We start from the raw sequence: 17,198 nt of genomic DNA, 5'->3' as shown, positions 1-17,198 counted from the left end.
TGTTATAGCTCAGTTTTTGTTTTTTAATTAATTTATTTATTTTAATTGGAGGCTAATTACTTTACAATTTGTAGTGGTTTTTGCCTTACATTGACATGAATCAGCCATAGGTGTACATGTGTTCCCCATCCTGAACCCCACCTCCCACCTCCTTCCCCATCCCATCCCTCAGGGTCATCCCAGTGCATCAGCCCTGAGTACCCTGTCTCATGCATTGAACCTGGACTGGCGATCTATTTCACATATGGTAATATACAGGTTTCAATGCTATTCTCTCAAATCATCCCACCCTCACCTTCTCCCACAGAGTCCAAAAGTCTGTTCTTTACATCTGTGTCTCCTTTGCTCTCTCACATATAGGGCCATCATTACTATCTTTCTAAATTCCATATATGTGTTAGTATACTGTATTGCTGTTTTTCCTTCTGACTTACTTCATTCTGTATAACAGGCTCCAGTTTCATCCACCTCATTAGAACTGATTCAAATGCATTCTTTTTAATAGCTGAGTAACATTCCGTTGTGTATATGTACCACAGCCTTCTTAGTTTTATTTAGAAAGTAAAGGAAAATACATCCTCAAGGCATGAGGGCATGCCAACCCAAAAAACGTGAAGAGAAGAGAGGCACCCCACCCCCGGCCCAATTCTGGCTCTTCTTTTTGTATGTTTTTTTCTCCTCCCCCTGGACCTGCCCTATGTAAACTGGGCCAGCCAGGAGTGCTGTTTGTTTTACCTGAGGTCCTCACTCCAGTCCTGAGACCTTCCTTTGTTCTATTTTCATGGGCTTTTCCCTTCCTTGTCTTTTAGCCACCACCATTCTAGACTCCTTTTTCCTATTCTAACTACCTAACATTAGGAATTTAAATTGATACAGCCACTATGTAAGACAGTATGGAGATTCCTTTAAAAACTAGGAATAAAACTACCAAACAACCCAGGAATCCAACTACTAGGTATATACCCTGAGCAAACCAAAATTGAAAAAGACACACATACCCCAACGTTCACTGTAGCACTATTTACAGTAGCTAAGACATGGAAGCAACCAAGATATCCATCGACAGATGAATGGTTATGGTACACATATACAATGGAATATTACTCGGCCATAAAAAGGAATGAATTTGAGTCAGTTCTATGAGGTGGATGATCCTAGAGCCAATTATTATACAGAGTGAAGTAAGTCAGAAAGAGAAAAAAAAATATTGTATATTAATGCATATATATATATATATATATATATGAAATCTAGAAAGATGATACTGATGAACCTATTGCTAGGGCAGTCAGACACAGCTGCAGTGACTTAGCATGCAACAGAGATGCAGACATGAGAAAAGACTAATGGACATGGGAGTGGGTAGGAAGGAGAGGGTGGCACAAATGAAGGGAGTAGCATGGAAATACATACACTACCATACGTAAAACATAGCCAATGGGAATTTGCTGTATAATTCAGAGAACTCAAATCAGGCTCTGTGACAACCTAGAGGAGGAGATGGGGTGGAAGGTGGAAGGGAGGTTCAAGAGGGAGTGGACATATGTGTACCTATAGCTTATTCATGTTGACATATGGCAGAAACCAACACAATATTGTGAAGCAATTATCCTCCAACTAAAAATAAATAAATTTAAAAAAAAAAAAACAGCTTGTAGTTTGAATTATTTCTTTAATAATGAGGATGGATTTTGGCTAACTATACTTTCCATTTAATATTCTTCACTTTTTCTTGAGTCAATTTAGGAGGACTTTGAATAGAACAAAGCTATCCTATATGGTAAAGTGTTAGTCACTCAGTCATGTCCAACTCTTTGTGACCCTCATGGACTGTAGCCCACCAGTCTCCTCTGTTCACCAAATCTTCCAAGCAAAAATACTGGAGTGGGTGGCCATTCCTTCTCCTGGGGATCTTCCTGACCCAGGGATTGAAGCCAGGTCTCCTGTATTGCAGACGGATTCTTCACTGTCTGAGCCACCAGGGAAGCCCATATGGTAACAAGTCATAATCTAAACCTCTTGTACCACATGCTTTTGAGCGAAACCAAGTGTCCTCGTTACAGGAAAAAAATGTTCAAGATTATCTTTAGATGTTAAGATACTAGACCTGCTTTAAATAAAATAAGTTCAATACATATATACTTATAAATTACATCCTTAAGGAGCATAATTTCAGTCAACCCTATAAATTGTATGGCACGGTAGAAAAAGTACCAGATATACAGTAAAATAATGTGTATACTAAAATTATTTTTTGAACAAAGTATTAACCTCTCCATATCTGTTTCTTCACCAAAAAAAAAAAAAAAAAGAAAGAAAGAAAGAAAAGAAAATTAGAGTAGAAACCAGAGCAGGGAGTAGTTGGTGGCTTCTTTGTATATTAGTCAAAGTTCTTCTGGTTCCAAACCCTAAATTTACTCAAGCTGGCTTAGGCAATAAAAAAGAACTTTTTTAACAAACAAAAAAAGAGAGAGAGAGATGCTGAAAAATTAAAGGGAGGAGTAGTAACACATCACTAGGATCTTATTCAGTTCTATTCATGCTTTTCTGATACATACATCTCAACCTTGACCACAGATGAGGAATGGGCTTTGCTTAAATTGTTTACATCAGTTCAAGAACCAGAAAGAACCTGTCTACAAATATTTATTATAAAGTCATAGATTAATCTGTGTAAATTTTTTCCAAATGGTAATATACAACTTTCTGAGGTCTAGACAGACTTTATCTGTGGCATACAGTGTTACCAGCAGCCACACATGTTATTTTGGGAAAATTGGGGGATCTAAGAAAAGCTACTTTGTAATGTGCTGTTTCTTCCCCTACCTCATGTGGCTACCTTTTTTCAGCTAAATTTTTGTGTTCTTTGCTAAATAAATCAAGCATTTAATCTGTGAGTTTGTGTGCATGCATTCACACAGAGACAGAGGATCTCTTACCACCAATCTATAACTTGCCTGAAAAGACACTTAAATAACCAAAATGTCCATTATTAAAATAAAAGTAAAATATTCCTAACTTCAGTCTTGCAATCACCAGAAAGCATTTTGCTTTTATACATCTCTACTCCTTTAATTATATTGTTCCTCATCCTAAAACACACATACTTGCCTCCTCCTCTCCTCTCCTCTCTTACCTTCATCAATTCCCACTACCTCATCCCCCAGAAACAAAAGGGGAAACTAAGCAGATGTGTAGCAGGTGTTCACAACAATAGTACTTACCATTATGCCATATTTGTTTCTTTTTGTGTTTATTCCTCTGTTGAATGGTATGCCAGAAAAGAGCCAGATGGGTTTTTTTCATATTTAAACATCCAGAGCCTAGAGAGCATTTATTAAAATCTGTAAATATGTATTTATTTAGAAATGGAATTTGACATAAAAATATGCCCAGGATGAAGACACCGAAGATCTAGTTGTCTGTAATGCTCTGCCCTCTCTTACCTCTCATATATTCATGTAATCGCTTTGGTCAACTTTCTATGCCCAACTTGAAACGTCCCATATGTAGGACTAGTTTCTCCTAGAAGCAAAACTAGTTTCCCCATTTTCTCTCACTTCCTCCAGTCTTACTTCAAAGATCCAGTACTTGGTCCCCTTCAAAGCCAAAAGTATCTATCCCAGGAGAAAATGAATTGAAACACACTTGTAACTATAAAAGGCTCAAACCCCTGCCGTGGGAGTGTTATTTGCAAAGTGAAGAACAATGTTGCCTCTGCACTTAACTATTATCATCACTACTCCATTCAAGGCACTAACCAAAGATGGAAAACCCCAGCCTGAGCTTTGATTAACCCTACTTGAAATTTATTAGCATTTGACAAATGTCACTCTTGACAACACTGCTTATCCTCTAAAAGTAGCTACATTTTCCTATTTTCATGGCCATATCACAGTAGTTTTAGATGTTCAAATTATGGGGTAGTAACTCTGATGTTGGAATTAGGAAAAGGAGTGTTGCTGTTTAGTTGCTAAGTCGTATCCAACTCTTCTGCAACCCCCAGAACTGTAACACCCCAGGTGCCTCTGTCCATGGAATTTCCCAGGCAAGAATACTGGAATGGGTTGTTTCATCCTTCTCCAGGAGATCTTCCTCAACCAGGGATCGAACCCACGTGTCCTGCACTGGCAGGCAGATTTTTTACCACTGAGCCACCAGGGAAGCCCAAGAAGAGTAGCCAGATCCAATAGTGATGTTACTCAAGAATGGCTTTATAAGGGGACATTCTCAGAGTAGGCGCCACTGTCCAGCATCTGCTTCTCAGCCACTAGCTTCTCAGTCCCTCCAGAGATAATTAGATCCTTGATAACAGATCAGCTATAACTAAAATCACATATCTTACTTATCAGAATGTCTATAGTTTCTTTTTTAGAAATCAGTTATCCTTTTCAGTGACAGCACCCTCTTTCCTAAAAATAGCCATTGTCTGAAGTTGTAGCTTAACACAAGTCAGTCTGTACCACTGATTAAACCTTCCTGATGTGTTCCTCGTGGCTTGAAACTTATTATCTTTTATCTTTAGTTTATCTTTACATTCTTTATTTCTGGAGTCTCAATAGACTGTTAACCTATTTGCCTGGGTTTTTCCCAAAATAGTGTGGAGGCATTCACTGACTGGATCTTCTATCCAGCTAGTGAGAGGACAAACTAAATTCCCAAATATACAAAGCTGAAGATGTGGCAGAATAACCACTACTATTTATTTCTGTTCAAGAGGACGATACTAAACTACACGATTTAAGTAGTACAGACGTTGATATATTTTAATACAACAAAGTCACATTATTTCAATTTAAAGACAGGCCTTCTATATGATAAAAAATACTTTCTCCAGCAACTCTGTCAGTGAAGATCTATTCAGTGGAAGGTTGAAATTCTAACTCTAGCCTTTTGCCAGCTGGTGATATTGAGCAATATACTGAGAGTCTCTGGGCTTTCCTCAGTACAGAGGTTAGGATCCGAAGTCAGTAAGTGTGGGGGAGGGGGTGAGAGCCTCTCATAATTATCTTCGAAAAATCACTTGAATTACACAGTAAACCTTATGGGCACTAAATTTTGCTAAAACACTTAACAAATAAAAAGGAATGTATATATACATTTCGGGCTTCCCAGGTAGCTAGTGGGTAAAAAATCCTCCTGCCAACACAGGAGCGGGGGGTTCGATCCCTGGGTGGGGAAGATCCCTGAAGAAGGAAATAGAAACGCACTCTGGTATTCTTGCCTGGAAAATTCCATGGCCAGGGGACCGCGGAGGGCTACAGTCCCTTCAGTAGCAAAAAAAAAGTCCGACACGACTAAGCGACTAAAGAACAAAATATGCATATGTCCAGGCATTAAAGTCATTCTGGTTTTAACTCTAAAATCACTAACAGTGAACAGAGTACGGCTAGAAAACACAACGCCAGTGCTTAATAAATATTAATGTTCTTCCTTTCTTCTGCCCTACAGCCTAACAGCAAGTCTCCCAGAGCGGTCGTTTTAATGCGTTTATGCCTGAGGCGTAGATATTTATCCAGCGAAATTCAAAGGTAAGAAAATTTGTGACCCGCTCAGGGTTCTCTTCCTGACACTGGCACTTAGAGGCGCCTCGCTAAACACAAGGATGAATTATTATTTACCACAGATTAGAGCTTGGGCCATTTCAGTGTAATAACACCTCAGAAATTTTAAAACGAAAACTTGTTACACATTTCACTACCTCAGAGCGAAACCGGCCCCGGAAAAACTTGCCCCAATCCTCCCGGCTTCCGTAATCTCGCTCAATTTCGCGATACCAAAACTGCGCTCCGCAGCACCGCCGCTGGGGGGCGGTTCCAGAACACTTCCGGGAGGCCACTCTGGAGGTGTCTGCGATGTGTGCTTCCGGCGGCTTCCAGGCCGCTTCCTCAGCCTCCACGACCACGGCCTGAAGTAGTGGGCACCGAGCCGGGGGCTGGGAGCCCACTGGCCTTTGGTCACGACAGTTTCTAGCCATGGACCGAGACCTCTTGCGGCAGTCACTAAATTTCCACGGCCCGTCTTTGCTCTCCCTGCTCCGGAGCGAACAGCAGGACAACCCACACTTCCGGAGCCTCCTGGGGTCGGTAGCCGACCCTGCCCGGGGCCCGCCGGGCCAGCAGCAGTTACCGGGCAGGTAATGGGACGGCGGCGCCGCTGCGAGACGGGAGAGGGGACGCAGCTCCGGGCTTCATTACCGCAGTCCGGCTGCTGAGCCGAGGCTGTGAGCACGTGAGCACTGCGGCGCCGGCTTCGAGGGCAGGATGGAGGCGGATATACCTTCTCCCTGATGTGGGCAATGCGGGATGTGGGTTGAACTTTTAAATCTAGTACTGCCACCAGAGGCGCGGATTCTTTAGCTAAAATCCTTCGGGCTTGTGTCTATCTGAAACAGCGCGGTTGTTTTTTTAAGTTTCCGCGCCCTCCATCTACAGACTGGCGTATGAGGGGATCCCTGGTTAAAACTTTTTTTCGGAGGATGTGTGGCCAAGAGCTTAGGATGGTCACGATTGGGCGATTAAAGCAGAGAGCAGAAGCTTGTACGTACTAAAAACTTTTGCAGAAAAACCAATTTTCATAAATTTTGTTTTCTTTTTAAGAAAAGAGAGGAGAGTTGACAACATTGAAATACAAAAATTCATTTCCAAAAAAGCGGATCTGCTTTTCGCACTTTCCTGGAAATCAGATGCACCTACAACTGCTGAAGTTAGTGAAGACAATGATGGTGTGTTTAGTCTTAAAATTGTTGCGTTTTGGTTTAACAGCACTTTGATGAAGCAGAACACAGAGCAGTTGTTAGTAATTCTGTTACTTATTTTTTCAGATTATTATGCAGTCATGCCACCGTTAGAGCAATTCATGGAGATACCTAGTATGGACCGGAGAGAGCTGTTTTTTCGAGATATTGAGCGTGGTGATATAGTGATTGGAAGAATTAGTTCCATTCGGGAATTTGGGTTTTTCATGGTGTTGATTTGTCTAGGCAGTGGCATTATGAGAGATATATCCCACTTAGAAATCACAGTAAGTTATTCACCTTTTAGTTATTTAATTGTTTTTTATAAAAATGTCATCTTAGTGCAAAAATTATAACTTTTCATCCAGCTGTAATTAAGTGTACTCTGCAGACCTAGTTTTTAGAATTAAATAAGTGTTAATAGAAAAATTAATTACTTTTTAATTTTTAAAAAAATTATTAGCAGTAATAGAATTACAGTTTCTGCCACCGTTTCTAGTTTGGGGGGTTTAGTCCTTTGTCTGGCAGAAGTGGGGTCCTTTTTTAAATGCTCAGATATTAGTGGATCTGGTGAGATTAGTTAGTAGTCAGGGTTATTTCTTCTAGCTGAAAAGTCTTTATTATTTAGTATTCAGCATTAGATACTTGCATGTGGATAATTTAGAAACAAATTCCTGTCTTCCTGTCTTAAGCATATGTATTTCCAATAATTAAGTGATTTGTACATCATGATACTTTGCCCAAGGTGAATAGATCTAAATTTGAAATACAGTATGTCACTTTAATTTGAAAGGTTTGATATTATCTATTAAGGCAGATAGAGAGGGAAGAAAACCAGAAAATGCCACAAACTTGATAACACATCTGAACCTAGAAGAAGTCACATTTCATTTTCTTTGAAAGTCTCCTACTTTCTGGACAGATTTTAGTTTTATATTTAATAAGCAAAAAATATCTTTTTGTTTTATCATGCATACTTATATTCAGTTTCTAAAACTAGTTGCAAGTTTCATGAGAGTTTAGCTTTGACCTAAACCAGAAAACTTTTTGTTTATGTTTGGGCACAGAAGTTTAAATTTAGACTCTAGAGTGCTAGTTGTTTTCTTAATATTCCCGTCAAGTGTTAGCTGTTTATACTGAACTGCTAGAATAAAAGAAGACACTTCTCATTGAAGAATAGAATGTCTAGTGTTTTACAGTGCTTCTCATTGCAGGCTCTATGTCCTCTAAGAGACATGCCTTCAATCAGTAACCATGGGGATCCCTTGTCATATTACCAAACTGGTGACATCATTCGAGGTGATCAGTTTCCTCATATTAGTAAAAAAAAGTAACTGTGGTCATGTTTATGTTAGTTTGCATTGCTTTGCTAATCAACTTAATTTTCTTATTTTTTAAGCTGGAATCAAGGATATTGACAGATACCATGAAAAGCTTGCAGTGTCTCTATATAGCTCATCTCTTCCACCACACCTGTCTGGTACTAAATTAGGTGTAATTAGTTCTGAAGAACTTCCTTTGTACTACAGGTAATTTTATCCACATTATCTCAACAAGTTAATTGCAAAACAGTTTCTTGGCTAAAAAATTGCAGATTTTGCCCAACTTCTAACAAGAAAGTAGAATTCTAATTTCTATTATTTCAAAAAATGCTAATTTTATTTTTATAACCCAGAAATCAGTTCAAACTTGGTAAAAGGAACCAAATCATAATTGCCACACCTTCATGTACAAAAATGGTCTGAGTATTTAAATCCCATATAATAATGTTATTTCCATAATGAAAATAGGACACACTGTTTAATTGTGTTAATCATCTTTATATTTTGTGATTTTTTTTTTTTTTTTTTTTAAGGAAAAGCGTTGAACTAAATAGCAATTCTTTGGAATCCTATGAGAATATCATGCAGAGTTCTTTGGGATTTGTTAATCCAGGAGTAGTTGAATTCCTTTTAGGAAAACTAGGAATAGATGAATCTAATCCACCATCTTTAATGAGAGGCCTTCAAAGGTATAGTAAATCAGTATTGTTCTGTTAAGTGGTGAGGTCTGTGGTGCTGATGTGAGAAGCTGCATAACTGAAGAACATAGTTGATTATCCTAAGCTTGGTGGCCAGCAGTATGCCAACGTTTGAATGAACTCAGTGATTCCTTCTCCTTTTGGAGTGGAGTCTTAGCAGTGATTGATGTGTGCCATGTTACCAGGTAGATGCAGAAAAAAATCTATAAGATGCAGAAAATTTATAAGAATTTTATGTATATGCTAAAGGAAAATACTTTTTAAAATAATCATTCCTGAGAGTTCAAAAATTTTGCATTATAAATGGGAATACAGATTTCTTGCTTGAGATTCAGTTTTTATCTGTCAGGTAAAGTGAGATGTAGTTAACCAAAAAAATATTTACAGTTTGACTTTTATTTTCTTTAATAGCAAAAATTTCTCTGAGGATGATTTTGCTTCTGCATTAAGGAAGAAGCAGTCTGCATCATGGGCTTTAAAATGGTATGAAGATTTTGTCATTCAACAATTGCATTATTTAACCTAATAGGTTAAGTTAAGGCAAGCATGCTTATGTCATCTTTAAGACAAAATTTGTTTATTAATGAATTTAAATGATACCTTTTTGAGATTAGCTTTTTTATAGATATAAATGCTACTATGTTGTAAACCTTAAAGATTTACATTTTAGCCAATATTTTTTAATTTTGTTAAAAAGGAATTAATATATTGATATCTGGATTTCATAAATATTTGTTACAAAATTATCCAAAGACTGTTATGAAATTATGCAAATACTGAGAATATTGAAGACTAATAACTAATAAATTTGGTTTGCTTTAAAATTTTATTTATGCTAACATTTTGTTTGGATATTCTGTGAAATATTTGTTATGTATGCTTTAAAATATATTTTTAGTGTGAAGATTGGAGTTGATTATTTTAAGGTTGGACGCCATGTGGATGCTATGAATGAATACAATAAGGCTCTGGAAATAGACAAACAAAATGTGGAAGCTTTGGTAGCTCGTGGAGCATTGTAAGTGGATCATGGGTTTTGAGGAATATTTAGAAGATAAATGTGTATAAGATTTATGAATAGCTCACAAGATAAATTCCTCTAATTTTGTCTCATATCTATAGATATGCAACAAAAGGAAGTCTGAACAAAGCAATAGAAGATTTTGAACTTGCACTGGAAAACTGTCCAACTCACAGAAATGCAAGAAAATACCTCTGCCAGACACTTGTAGAAAGAGGAGGGCAGTAAGTGTCAGATTTGTTTAATAGTAGAGATCTAATATTTAATAGCCAACTACTATAAAATCTTGGACTTAAAGAAATAGCATCTTTGACTTAGCTCAGATACTCTTAGTTTGTTTTGATTGAAAATGTTTTTTAAATATAGTCCTTTTTACATTTTCTGGTCCTTTTATCCTTCCTTATTACTTTCTTCATGATTGGAGATATTTTAGTGTCTTGAGTTCACTGTTCTGAGTATGTATTTTAATACATAGAAAGATAATAGGTAAATCTTATCCTGGGCACACACCAAAAGTTTTTGTTTAATAGAAATTTCTAACTCATTTCATCATTCTAGTAATTATAATGCCAGAAATATAAATTGAGAACTCTGTAGTTCATTGTATATAAGATTTCACTGTTGTAGTCAACTTACTGCTCTACTTTGTTTAATAAAATCCATGAACTTAGATTAAATGAAGAGCAAAACATTAAGAACAAACCCTGTAACCTGTATTATACTGTGCTGAGATACTGGCAAAGTACTTGGCATAATGACTAACAGACTAGTCTAATTTATATTTTGAAGAAATATAATACTTTTAATAGAAATAATTTGGTAACAGCCTGCTTTAATAATTAAGGGCCACCATCTTTTTTGCTATCATTTTTTCTTAAATAGAATCATCCCTTTTCTACTTCATGAATTTGCCAGATCATTACAGTTTGTACGATCATTTCAGAACTCCATACAAATGAAATTTTGCAGTGTTTGTTTTTAACTGATAAGAACTTCTACTTGGACCCAAGTGATTGGAGCAGCTTTTTTTTTTCTTCCATAGCTTACATAACTGTGCTTAGTCGTTCAGTTTTCTGTCCAACTCTTTGCGACCCCATGGATTGTAGCCTGCCAGGTTTCTCTGTCCATGGGGATCCTCCAGGCAAGAATACTGGTGTAGTTGCCATGCCCTGCTCCAGGGGATCTTCCCAACCCAGGGATCAGACCCAGGTCTCCCGCACTGCTGGCAGATTCCTTACCATCTGAGCCACCAGGGAAGCCCCTAGGTACATAGCTAGTGCCTACTTAGATGTGGTTGTCTTACTATTCACATACTTGTGATTTTTAGCTCTGTGAATGGCAACACCGTCTATTCGGTCATCCAGTCCAGAAATCTTGATCATCTTTGGCTTGTTCCTTCTTCCCCTCATCCTATCTGACACAGAAGTGATTGCATTGAAACCACTGGGTTTATTCATTTGTTTTACAGTGAATACCTTTTCCTGCTTTCTAAAAACTGAAAATATTGTGCAAAATCCTTTCACTGATCTGTGTCTAAACTTTCTAATTCTGATATTTCACAACATAGACTTGTGAGCATCATCTAATGATGATGATGATTATTCTTTCTGCAGGCTGGTTGTGATATGTGTGCCTTGGTATTTGTGATTTTAGCAGTGAATTTTCAGGGAAAATTTTTCTGTAGAAAGGAAAACTCTCCATAAACTACTAGGCGAAGCCAGCCTACATAATTCTGTGCTAAAGCTCAAGATCATACTAAATTTTAGAGGGTGTCAGTTGATCGTGTGTTTTCACAAATTATATTAAAATGCCACTGCTTGACCTACAGTATGGCTTTAGTTATCAGTAATGAATTCCTGTTTGTTTTTTTATTTGTTTGAGATATAGTTGACGCATAACTTTTATGTTAGTTTCAGGTTATGTTCAACATAGGATTAACCATTGTGTCTGGTTAACATTCATCATCACACAGTTACATTTTTTTTCTTGTAATGAGAACTTTGAAGATGTACTCTTTTTGCAACTTTCAGATATACAGTATGGTACTACCTATAATCACCATGCTGTATATTACATCCTCAGGACTTTATTTTATACCTGGAAGTTTATAAAATGAACCATTTTCACCCATTTTACCAACCTCCAACCCCACCTCCAGCAACCACGAGTCTATTCTCTGTGAGTTCAGTTTCTCTGATTTGTTTTATGTGGTTTTATATTGTCTTTTACAACAACACTAACAAAAAAATAGCAGAAGCACAGTATTTAAGTATTGTTAAATTTGGAAAATTATTTGCTAAACATAGTTTTTCCCTAATGAACTCACATAAGCTTCTGCCCTATATGCATATTTGAGAACTTCTAATTTTTACCAAAAAAGCTAAATTTTTCTTTTGAATTTAGGTTAGAAGAAGAAGAAAAGTTTTTAAATGCTGAAAGTTATTATAAGAAGGCTTTGGCTTTGGATGAAACTTTCAAAGATGCAGAGGATGCTTTGCAGAAGCTTCATATATATATGCAGGTGATTCTTTATTTCCTCTTAGAAATGTAGTCATTTTTAAAATTAATGCCAAAACTTAACTTTCTTCTAGGGAAACTATTCTAGATCACTTAATTATGGCATTATGAAAAGTTTCTTAGATACAGCTTTTCTTAATTGGGTTTGACATTACTTCATAGTTTTGTTGAGAAATTCCCATTGCCTACTTGGTATGCAGTTGTCCTTGTAGAATTATCCTTGTAGTGAACTTTCCTGATGGTTACAAAATTCAGTATTATTACTGTAATTGAACTAATTATAAAAACCGTTCTGAAAAATATTTTAAACTGTCTTTTCCTGTAATACTGATGATGATGTTTTCTCATGCATTTTCTTCTGAATTGGACCATTGCTGCTGTGTCTGACATCTGGTGCTGCTCATCCCCATCCTCAAACTGGAAAATGATTTCTTATGTAACCATGCATCCAACTGGGCTGTGCTATTTTTTAAATGGTTTGTATTTGAACATGGTGATTCCCTTCTCAACTCACCATATCGGGTGATTCTTCCTTTGAATTTTATTTATAAAATTTGTGTCCTGTTTCAATTTTTAATGTTTTTTTTATATATATTTTTTTCATGGATTTTATTTTTTCTCTTTCTTGCACTCTGGGTCATGGGTATCAATGCGCAATGGCTTCCCTTTTTTTTCATGGAATACCGACTGCAATATGGTCCTCAATACTGTTCTGGCTATTCAATGATTAATGCCAAACACCTGTGATTAATTTTTATATGTTAAAAATACTTTTTTAATGCTGGATATATGGTGATTTGGGTATACCACATTTGGTTTCTGGTTGGGGGGTGGGTTGGTCTTTTGAAAACTGGATTTTATATATTCTGCTATTTTTAACGTGTGGTTTTTTCCGATATCTGGGTTCTAAAAGAAATCTTTGGAATTAAGAGAAAAACAAGCTGAAAAGGAAGAAAAGCAGAAAACAAAGAAAATAGAAACAAGTGCAGAAAAGTTGCGTAAGCTCTTAAAAGAGGAGAAAAGGTAAACTATAATATTCAGTATTTTAAAACTTAAAGCAAGTACTCAGTTGAACCAAAGTGCCATTTGGGAGATAAAGTAAGTAAAAAATTAAAGTGTTTCAAGTCATAATCAATGATTCTTAGCAATTATGTGTACCATAAATTTTTCTATAAAAGAGATAAAGCAAAATAGAATGGATGGCTAGAATTCTGCAAAAAAAAAAATTAGAATTAAAATATTATTTTAATTAGCTGCATTTTAGGGAGAAATGTTTCAGAATTAGAGCAGTAGTTCTCAACTGGGTGTGGTTTCCCATGGGACATTTTTGGTTTTCTTAACTGATAGGTGCTACTGGCATCTAGTGGATAGATGTCAGAGATGCTGCTAAACTTAAACAGTGATGTAGAATTTCACCACTCCCTGCCCTCCCAGCAAAGAGTTATTTGGCCAAAAATGTTAATAGTCCTGAGGTGGTAAAACCATGAACTCAGTTCAGTTCACTCACTCAGTCCTGTCCGACTCTTGCGACCCCATGAATTGCAGCACACCAGGCCTCCCTGTCCATCACCAACTCCAGCTTTACTCAAACTCGTATCTGTCGAGTTGGTGATGCCATCCTGCCATCTCATCCTCTGTCGTTCCCTTCTCCTCCTGCCCCCAATCCCTCCCAGCATCAGGGTCTCTTCCAATGAGTCAACTCTTCGCATGAGGTGGCCAAAGTAGCCAGATGTAAAATGTTGGTTCTCTAATTTATGTATTCAGATGGTCTTAAATTTTTAAGGTAATTTTAGAAATGTCACCATGTATTTCAAAAATGATGGATTTGCTTTCAGTGACAATTGTCTACACAAGTATTTTTCCAAAAGTCACGACTAATGGTAAAATTGGATATTGTAGTAAAAACTAAACTTACTACTATAATTCTTATATAAGCCACAAACTTATATGAAATCTTTAAAGAGAATAAAATAGAACTAAAATCTTATGGGTAATTAAACATTTTTATACTCAACATATCTGATGAGTTAACTACATTTTTTTAGGCTAAAGAAAAAAAGAAGAAAATCAACTTCTTCTTCGAGTGTCTCTTCTGCTGATGAATCAGTTTCTTCTTCATCATCCTCTTCATCTTCTGGTCACAAAAGGCATAAGAAACACAAGAGGAACCGCTCAGAGTCTTCTCGGAGTTCTAAAAGGCATTCAGCTAAGGCATCCTCAAGTCAGATAGATCAGAGTAAGAAAGATGAGTGCTTCCCAGTTCCAGCTAATACGTCAGCATCTTTTCTTAACCAAAAACAAGAAGTGGAAAAACTATTGGAAAAGCAGGATAGGTTACCATATCAAAAGAAACAGGTAAAAGAAAAAGATAAATGTTCTTTCTCATCATCTTCTGTTGAAATTCCGGATGATTTTGGAGGTAGGTCTGAAGATCCAAGAGATTTTTATGATAGCTATAAAACTCAGGCAGGTAGTAGCAGAACAGAAAAGCCATATAAATCAGAAAGACATTTTTCCAGTAGAAGAGATTCCTCAGATTCTTTTCATAGGAATTCAGAGGATAAGGTAAAAATGTATGGTTATAGAAGATTTGAAAAAGATACAGAAGGAAGAAAAGAGCACTATAGAAAGTGGGAGCCAGGTTCCACGAGACATGCTACCTCACCAGCAAGCTCAGACTACTCTTGGAAGTCAGGAGAAAAATATAAGAAATCCACTTACTCGGGATCACGTGATCTAAGTAGACATGAGCAAAGATATCAATTAAATAAAAACCAAGGAGAATATGAAAGAGAGGGTAATTACGTGGAGGATATTAAAACAGAGGTTCAGGGAGAGGGACTCAATAGCAAAGACCATTCAGAAGGTGGAGTTAAAAAAAATTTACCTCAAAATTTACTCAATATATTTAATCAGATAGCTGCATTTGAGAAAGAAAAAGGAAATAAGCCAAAAAACTAATATGCCAAGGGTATCCTCAACATTACACTAAAGACTTTTAATAAAATATTTGGATCTTTTAGTAATACAGTCCAGTGCAGAAATCTCTGCTCCCATGATTTTTATTTGTAGACATTATGGAAGTCAATTGCTTTTCATAGCGGTTCTCAAGGTATATTTGTTTCAGTTATAGGTCCCCTTTTCATAGCTTGATTTTTTTTTTAATGTGTGTATGTTATGTACAGTTATTTCTTATTCTCATGGTTTAAACTTCTTCACCTAAAGATAACTCTCAAAGTATTGTTTCTTCATTGTACTACGGTATATTAGAATTCCTCGGGTTCACCTTATCTTGCTGTTTGAGAAAATATTAAATTTGTGCATTGAACACTTGGATCATTTTTATCAAAAATTATTTCATTCTGTTAAAAGCTCTTGACTTTCTAAAGAGATTATTTGAATGTTAAATACCATTTTATAATCATTATTGTTTAAAGGTGAATTTTCTTGCATAACATTTTTAAACAGTAGACAGATACGTGTCTTGTCTAATTGACCTCTAAAGCCTGATTTAATTAAAATGACTTATGTACCAGCTGTTTAAAAGTACTTTAGGAATAAAGCCATGAAAGTTGAATAGGGGCCCATCCTGCTCATCTCTCTTTTTTTCCTTCCTTGCTAACAGTGTAGCCCTAAGGAATGTCTTTAAATATTGACAAGACCATACATTCCCAACAAGAATAGATCAGAGTAGGAAAGAGACCTTTTAGCAAAAGCAGCAGTGGCAAGTGAAGCACACTATAAATCTGGTCTTCCACTAAGGGAAAGGAAGTGAGGAAACTCCTAGTGTTGCAGATGTCCAGCTGAGAAGGCCCTGAGTGTGTTTTTGATAGCCTAGAGCTGGCTTGCATTTCTGCTTTTCTTCCTAGAGTCTGAACAGATGATTCAGCTGACAGAACCTGGACTTAACTCAGAATTAATTTCAGCAACTAGAGCTGAAGAAGGAAGGAACTTGGATCATAATGATTCTTCCCAAATTATTAAAAACAGTATAGATGAGAGTAGAGATAGGGATACATAGGAGTCACAGGTGTTTGGAATCTCATAGGCTTTAGAATCTTTCCAATTCATGATGACACTGGATGGGTGGGTTGAAGGGTAGCGAGTATCCCCATCTACAAATGTCTAAGTGACAGAATGCTAGCAGAAGAAGACACTTAGTCCTTGTTCTGTCTCAGTTCTTGCCAGCAATAAAATACCAAAACTTAATATAACTTAACCATTCCACAAATACTTTGCTAGGCTTTGGTTGGTGGCTCAATAATAGGTAAAAGCTACTGTGCAATTCCAGGGCTTCCCTGATAGCCCAGTTAGTAAAGAATCGGCCTGCAATGCAGGAGACTCCAGTTCAATTCCTGGGTAGGAAAGATCGCTGGAGAAGGGATAAGCTACCCACTACACTATTTTTGGCCTGGAGAATTCCATGGACTGTATAGTTCATGGGGTCACAAAGAGTCAGACATGACTGAGTGACTTTTCATTTTCACTATGCAATTCCAGTGTGTTGGGCCCTGTGCCTTTATATAAATTACCTGATTTCAATAAACTTAACATAGATAACTTTTACTGTCTCTATATTATAAATGAGAAAGCATAGAGAAGTAACTTTCCCAAGGTCACAGTACTACTCCCTGCCTGCTTGGAATACAGTGTTTAATACTTCAACTTCCAGGTAATTTTCTAAGTAAAATAGGGCGAAGAATGAGAATTTTGGTGAACATTCGAAGTGATGGTAAGATTAATCAGTTTTTATATTTCACAAATCTCAATGGAATAATGTTTTACAAAAAAAAAAATTCAGCTTTTTACCCATCTTATTCATTGGACTTGGCTGTGCCTTTTGCTGCCTGTTGCAAGAAATGACAGTAAATACTCCATTGATCCAGAGAAACAGGTTTACTACC

The 17,198-nt window shown here is 36.8% G+C and overlaps 1 protein-coding gene across 2 annotated transcripts; it reads left to right on the top strand.

The window, feature by feature from the left end:
* Positions 1-5,809: 5,809 nt before the first annotated feature.
* TTC14 (tetratricopeptide repeat domain 14) lies at positions 5,810-15,876 on the top strand. 2 transcript variants are annotated; one of them, XM_020911802.2, is made up of 12 exons: positions 5,811-6,136; positions 6,600-6,724; positions 6,824-7,023; positions 7,951-8,035; positions 8,136-8,265; positions 8,592-8,747; positions 9,168-9,239; positions 9,655-9,774; positions 9,879-10,001; positions 12,181-12,298; positions 13,208-13,317; positions 14,340-15,876. In XM_020911802.2, exons 1-12 carry the CDS (start codon positions 5,976-5,978, stop codon positions 15,253-15,255), a joined length of 2,316 nt encoding a protein of 771 aa, XP_020767461.1. In that variant the 5' UTR covers positions 5,811-5,975; the 3' UTR covers positions 15,256-15,876. The 2 variants fall into 2 exon arrangements, 1 of the variants encoding a protein (XP_020767461.1); XR_002317454.2 differs by lacking the exon at positions 14,340-15,876 and having other exon boundaries at positions 5,810-6,136; positions 12,181-12,770; positions 13,208-13,318.
* The last annotated feature ends 1,322 nt before the right edge of the window (positions 15,877-17,198 follow it).

The sequence above is a fragment of the Odocoileus virginianus genome, chromosome 4 (genome assembly GCF_023699985.2).
Source record: "Odocoileus virginianus isolate 20LAN1187 ecotype Illinois chromosome 4, Ovbor_1.2, whole genome shotgun sequence".
Classification (NCBI taxonomy): domain Eukaryota; kingdom Metazoa; phylum Chordata; class Mammalia; order Artiodactyla; family Cervidae; genus Odocoileus; species Odocoileus virginianus.
Note: the sequence above shows the minus strand (reverse complement) of the source record. Positions and strands in the feature narration are given on the sequence as shown.

What these genes read in the sequence shown, in the direction of transcription:
- TTC14 (XM_020911802.2), top strand. Translation starts at nt 5,976, where the DNA reads ATGGACCGAGACCTCTTGCGGCAGTCACTAAATTTCCACGGCCCGTCT. An exon ending in CAGCAGCAGTTACCGGGCAG is followed by an intron (nt 6,137 to 6,599) that starts GTAATGGGACGG and finishes TTTCTTTTTAAG; the next exon opens with AAAAGAGAGGAGAGTTGACA. An exon ending in AGTTAGTGAAGACAATGATG is followed by an intron (nt 6,725 to 6,823) that starts GTGTGTTTAGTC and finishes TTATTTTTTCAG; the next exon opens with ATTATTATGCAGTCATGCCA.